We start from the raw sequence: 7,184 nt of genomic DNA on the forward strand, positions 1-7,184 counted from the left end.
GGGTTACAGAATTCAATGCACATGCATCTACATCTTCCACAATTCTTGACTCACTTCTGCAGCAGCCATGAGGGCAGACTCAGAGACAATTTTGTTATAAGTTTTAAAAAGCATTATGTTTTGGAGGAAACATTTTGTTCTTCAATTCCATATTTTATTTTCATGCTCAATGAATTTGTCATTTTTCAGTTTGTCTCCCAGATGGTGAGAGTCTGGAGCGTTAAGAAAAAGGCACAGTGAGTGATCCAATGAGTAAAGGGTGGGACACACACTGGTGTGCCAGAGATGTCAGAAAGCAGAGATGTGTTTGCTCTTAAAACAGCTTACACCCACTTGTGACAGTTCAGGTCTCATACACTGCTTGGTCACTGGCACTTCTGTTTGATGTAGGTCGTGCAGCCACTGTGTCTGAACTTGATCAAATAAAAAAAACAGCGCAGTTTTCCTCTCTGAACTGCAACTCCAATACATCTTAACCAGGCTGTGATAACAGCAGTGTTTCCAGCTCCCTCCACCATCACTGAATATACAGAGTCACAGCAAAATAAATAATTTTCATATATGATTATGAATCATTCACTGAATCCATCAGAGCAGTTACTGAATCAACATATGAATAACTAATGGCTCTTATGAGTGACTCTTTTGAGGAATAAAACAAAAATGTGGTTGCCCATTTTAATCATTTTGATGAATCCTTCACTGAATTAACATACACTACTGTTCAAAAGTTTGAAGTCTGTGAGATTTTTGTATGTTTTTGAAACAAGTATCTTATTACTTATCGAGTCGGCCTTTATGTGATAAAAAATACAGTAAAACGGTCATTTTTAAATTAATTGTTTTTATTTATTATATATAAAAAAATGTATGTATTCCTGTGATGGCAAAGCTGAATTTTAGAATCAGAAATCATTATAATATGCTGAATTATGTTGAAAGCAGTTGCGCTTAATTAGAAATCTTTGTAACAATGTAAAAGTCTTAACTCTTTTCATCACAAGTGTAGATCAATTTAATGCATCGTTGATGAATATTTATTCAATACTGAAAAGTACTGATTCTTAAAATTGTGGGTGTCATATGCATTTATGCTGTTAGTAGCTTCTTGTTGTCTATGTACAGTAGAGTACTACAAATTACTGTTTGACAGCTTACTAGGCCTTGGAACAGTGAACTGAACTCAGAGGAATTCAAGGCATGATGGGGGGGGGGGACAGAGAAGTTCAAAGTCATCTCAGCACTAAAGTGGATCTGCAAAAGACTGAACATGTTAGATTGTTACTGGCAGTGTGGGCAGAAGAACACAGACTCCACTGACCGTTAATGTCATTATTCTCCTGACAAAGGTGCACTGGGGGTGAAGTTCTGGCTCAGAGCCAGCCTCCCGTGTGAAGCTCAGCCAGGAGTTCAGTAACACAGCCAGCTCTGATCATCAATGAGTGAGGAGCCTCATTCAGCACCCTGGCCACAGAATATAGCAGTATGCATTAAAGAGGCCAAGCTATGAGTGACACAGAGCTGTAGATTAGCAAAGGATAATTCCCATTGCTTTGGGACTACTGACCCTTTTTTGGTCCCTAGTGGAAAGGGAATGGGCAATGGCTGGGATCTTTGATAATTCTACCAAAGTATTTCTGCTGACATTCCCGAGACTTTGTTGAGTTGTTAAGCAGAAACAGAACCGTTCACTTTTCTCCACTTTGAGAGGAATGTTCACAAGCCTGAAACATGCCTGTGTCATGTAAGTGAGCCTCCCACTCCTCCTCCTCCTCCTCTCTCAGCTAAAATCATCCCTCCATCCCCCACAACCTCTCAGCTCAGAGAGGAAATAACTGTTTCACGGGCTGCATGTGAAGACTTCAAGATCCACGGTGGCTGTAATTAAGAACAGTGAAACATATTTTGGTGTCAACTCTGAGTGCCACTTTACATCAAAGACTGTCCACGTAAGCATTTGATCCATTAATTAAGGAAATGGCAGAGTTTAGGTGGAAAATGTAAAGCTACAAAAACCTCAGTGGATATCGAAGAAATACACAGTCAAGGTTTCAAAGGTCACACAATAGCACTGAATCTGATGTCATTTTAAGACAATTTAAACATTCAGAGCTGAAGGAAAATGTCTAAAGAAGTCAGTTCAAATGGAATAGTTCAGCTTACAGTCTCACAGTATGTACAATCAGACTCAGGAGTTGCATTGTAGTTCTAATGAGTCTGATGTATCCTTCACTGAATAAGTCAGAGCAGATACTGAATCTGACTCACTACAATGTCTAGTGAGGAAAAAAAATCTATTTAGGGGCCTTTGTGGGCTGAAATCAAAACATACAGCATGTAGTGTAGACCAGTTCATGACCAAATTAAACTTTTAAGCAGTTATTTTAATGAACATTCAAAAAGAATTGCAAACTCATGAATAACCAATTTAAATTAGTCTGACAAATTTACTGAATGAACTCAATGAATTCATCAGGGGGCTTGCTTAACTACCATAGAACAATGCATTGTTAAAGAAATCAACCAGCTACTCAAGAATGTTTCCTGAAACCGTATTGTCATAAATTTGCTGTTCAACCATGTTGGTTGATGTCACGTAGGTGGTGGTGTAATTACTTCTTTTAATGAATCTGTTGATGTTTTGCTATAAATTACGGGCATGGCATCTGAGGACCAATTAAAATTTTCTTAGTTATTTTGCTTTATTTACAGTTTCAAAGATAGGCTCGTTCTTACGTACTAGAGCACGTACGCACACTCAAAAATGGTGTTTTATATTTCTTAATAAACTAAAAGACGTAAATGAAATTTGTATATATTCTAAATAAAAGATATAGATTGTACTGAATGTCAGCTTGCTTATTTTGTTCAAGATAAGAATTTATTAAGTCCACATGTCAAGCGAACAAGAAATATGCTTCTAACCACAGGTCGAGAGCTGTCGTTCAGATCACACAACTTTGCGACGCTGCTTGGAATGTTTTCAGGAAACAGACTCGTTGAACTATGCTGATAATGATGGAATTGCGAACATATAGTTGGCAAACAATGCTTTTGGGAAATGTATCCCAAAGCAGTTACTGAATCAACATCTGAATCAAAATAATGACTGGTGAGAACACACGACTTTCAATTGAGGTGTTCTAGCAGGCTACAAAAATAACAAATATACAGCACATAGTGAGAGTAGTCTGATGATCTTATGAGTAATTGGTTTAAGTTTATTTTTTTACTGAGGAGGTCAGAGCAAAGACATCGAGTGTTACTGCTTGATTAAAAAAAAAAAATAACATATTTTCCCACTGAGTGTCTCATCAACATAGCCATCACTCCTTTGCCCATGCTTATCTGCGCAAACTGGAAGTCTATGCGAAATTGATTTTTCCAATTTGACCTCTCAATTTATTAAAGCTTTCCTCTGATGTTAGACAGGCCCTGGGGAGAGCAGCTTCATCCTATTTGTCAGCTTCCTGGGGTGACTCACAGTTCACTCAACTCCACTATCACTCAGGACACTAGCCTCAAGCTCACAGTCTTTGAGAGGAAGTGGAAAGACCAAAAGACACACAGTACAATGCACAATTTCCTTAAATTATCTGATTTGTAAAATGACAGGTGAGTGGATTTGTACCATCCTCACCACAGCATCTTCTGAAAGGGAAATTAATAACTTCTCACTTGCGCTATAAGCAAGATTTTCAATGAATTACTTAAATGTCAGACCATTTCTCACACAAAGCTATTGGATGGCTTTAGAGGACTTGTAATTTAACAAATGGCTCTTATGGACTGCTTATATATCTTTTCGCAGTCTAATGTAACGTTAGTTGTTGTTTTTTTTTTTAGAAAAGTTTATTAATGTAACATTTTATTATTGGCCATTTGTTGATTACCAGCCATAAAATTAAAAACATCACTGACTTGATTATATTGACTATGAAATGTAATATTGCTCTATTGCTAGTTTTGAGAGCCATGAAAGTTAGTAGACAAAGGAGTGAGCTGTCCCTTTATAGCATAGAAATAAAGAAATAAAGAGAATGCCAAATATAATGCAAACTTCAAATATTCTGTGGGTGGGGGATGGAAAGGAATGACTCACCACTCAATGCCAGTGAGGATTTCCATAAAAGTTTAGAAACGAAACTGCACTGGCATTATGTAGTACGAAAATAGGCCAAAATAGATTGTAAGCCATTATATTAACTACACAAATCTAACGCTTTGCAGTTTCTGTTACATTTTGTCATTTGTGCCAGGCCCTGTGCCAAGTTCATTTTAAAAGTAATATACTAGGAAAGGAAACAACACTCACCAGTCCATCACAGTTGTTAATAGCGACAGAAGCTCCAGGCACATCTGTGATGTCCCCTATAAAAGTGCAGTCTGTTTTCAGCAGCTCCCTTCTAAGTATTCTCTCTGAGTGGGTTCCATTCTCAGTTGCATTCCCAGCTATTTCGATCTCATCATGCCATTCCACCATAGATCCTGGAGCCACTAATCTTTGGTTGGGATGTAGTCGCAGGTGGAATTCCTTGCCAAAGACAGTGATGTTAAAGAACAGTCTGTCTACCGCTTGCGTCGACCCTTCCAAAAGCTCACGCTTCACACGCTGCTTGTGATTGGCTGAGAGAAGATGCGAGAGGTAGTGTCCCTCTGCATCTGTACTGATGGGAGTAATGAGGCCATACTCTTTCAGACGGATCTTCAACAAGTCTGATAAAACATAAGACAAACATATGATGAAAAAAAATATGATTTTATACATCAGTAATTAAAATCAAAGTGGTTGAAAAAGTGCACTGAACTCATCACTGCAGGTTGTGACGTTGACTCTACTTTGAGTTTACTTAAATGTAAAGGATCAAGTGTGAGTTTTTACGGTGTACAATTAACTTCTTAAAGTTATCCCACTGTTCATTAAAAAAGAGAAACAAAATAAATTATTGTAAGTCTAGCTGACTAAACAATATTTTATCCTGTGCAATTTGCTTGTCATTCCCAACTTTAATTAACAGACTATTATTATAGGTGTTAAAGTCTGTTAAAGGTTCTCTAGAGATTGGCTTGCATCATCTCTTAGGGCTTTTCCTGTACTGACTGTTTAACAGTTCTGATCAATTTTCTGATTAAAATATTTGTCATTAAACATTGAGAGGAGAAGATGTAAGTGATAACAGTTAAACACCCACATGACGGCACAGTGTGACTCTTACTTTGCAGCTGTCATTAAAGAAGCATCAAAACTTATAAAATTACTTTTTCAACCTGAAAAATTATTTGAGAAACAAAACAAGCACAATATTAGAGGAAAAAGTTTGAGGACCACAAGGCCGTATACTTTACCTTTTTTATCTATAATTTCACCAGCCTGCAAGAAAAAGAAAACAAACAGATAAGGAGACGATGCATAAAACATGCAGCCAAGACATTTACAAAACAGCTGAGAAAGTACCATTTGTAGAACAAGAGAAACCATAATGGATGTAAAACTGGCATGAGTATATCCAAATCTGACATTAAACTTTCAATTTCGTTTGTGGCAAGCCATTTTTACATGTATTCCTTTGAACTAATAGGTATCTATTTTAATGTTAGGCTACTTAATTTCAATTTCTAGGATTAAACCCAATAGTGAACAGAAGCAAAGGAATAAGCAACTCTTCCATTGTTATTGTTACTGTGGTTCAGATATAAACTATTCACTTCCAACAAGTGCTCCAACTGTACCTATCTATTTTTACTACTATCTATCCATTAGGTGAGCTACTAGTACTTTTTGTTACTACTATAACATCCAGATTGTTGCTAGTATCTATTTAAGATTTTCTGATACTTATCAGATACTCTTACTTATTTATCTGACATTAGTATCCCATTCCAGCTGTTATTAGTAACATTTCTTTTTGTAATTTATAGTTTCATAAAATTAAAAATGAAGTTTTAGTAAAATTAAAAAATATATGTATAGGCTATATACCGGTAATAGACACCTGTAATAGTAAGAAATAATTTGTCACTCTCAGAGGAGTAATTTGTCACTATCAATTAATTACAAGTAGCTACTAGTATTTAATCAATAAATTAATTCTGTGCTTGTTCGTTTAAAGGAATCAATATGAAAACAGCTTGCCATATTTCACGTGTTTTCTGCCATGCCAACTTTCGGACAGTTTGGCTATTGGTTTGACAGCTGGGAACACTCTCCTATAATGCGCAAGTTTCTCTCTAGTATTTGGTTGATACGTTTTCTCTAAGTTCTATATTACGAACAGACAGAATAAACACAAAACTGGTGTAGATATTCTTAAAAAAAGCTTAAATTTCAGTCAGATTTATTTGGATTCTAATCGTGTTCCAAGCGGGAGGGCGACTGTTAAACCTCCAACATGTCCCGCGAGCTTTCACTTACAGATCACTTTCATACAACTTTACATGCAGAAACAGAAAGTCATTAACACTTACCAGAAGAGCTGAAGTCAGACTTACTACAACTCCAACCATTAGTAACCTAAGTGACAGGACAACCATCACGAGTCGGGTTTTCTCAACTGAAAGACGAGAAACAGAAACTATAATCCAAATTTGGATGTTTCACTACGCGCCTGTCTTCTCTAAAAGTGTTGCGCACTAATCCTTAAACAAGGCACATTTAAAGACTGGTTAAAAGTAAGCAAAGAGTTATTAAGAAAGTTAAAAGTTGTAGAACTTGGGTCAGTGCCTCAGTTTGTTAAACTTATAGGAAAGACATCCCTCTGAAGAACTGAGGTGGTTAAGTTGAGTTGAGCTGGCTGGACAGAGCCTTGTCTGAGTCCTAACCTGGCACTTCGCGCTGCCTAATAAACTACAGACCAGCCCTACAGTGACGTCATTTTTACCCTTTCCCAGGAAAGCACATGGTGGGGGGTGGGGGGTGGAGGGGGCTAGAAGAAGAAAAGGAATATGCTAAGAAAACACATGGCAATGCTTTTGTCAAAGCTAGCTGGTGTGAATATAGTAGTGAAGCTATTAAAGTCAGAAGAGGTCTGAGATCCTACAGGGGTAAAACTAAGCTGCTCATGTTATATTTACTGGTAACATAATATAATAATATTGCAAAGCATAAAATGTCACTAGTTTTGATTTCAATATGTTCGAAGTTAAAATCTGTTATTTTTATAGTTATTTTCAAGAGAGTCGATAGA

At 36.9% G+C, this 7,184-nt stretch overlaps 1 protein-coding gene across 1 annotated transcript; it reads right to left on the reverse strand.

The window, feature by feature from the left end:
• Positions 1-3,844: 3,844 nt before the first annotated feature.
• LOC308686581 (A disintegrin and metalloproteinase with thrombospondin motifs 3-like) lies at positions 3,845-6,809 on the reverse strand. Its single transcript, XM_081395012.1, has 3 exons — positions 6,466-6,809; positions 5,347-5,371; positions 3,845-4,716 (listed from the first exon to the last, which is right to left on the reverse strand). Exons 1-3 carry the CDS (start codon positions 6,529-6,531, stop codon positions 4,274-4,276), a joined length of 534 nt encoding a protein of 177 aa, XP_081251138.1. The 5' UTR covers positions 6,532-6,809; the 3' UTR covers positions 3,845-4,273.
• Between the last annotated feature and the right edge of the window lie 375 nt (positions 6,810-7,184).

This window comes from Scardinius erythrophthalmus (assembly GCF_964197995.2).
Source record: "Scardinius erythrophthalmus genome assembly, contig: HAP1_SCAFFOLD_460, whole genome shotgun sequence".
Classification (NCBI taxonomy): domain Eukaryota; kingdom Metazoa; phylum Chordata; class Actinopteri; order Cypriniformes; family Leuciscidae; genus Scardinius; species Scardinius erythrophthalmus.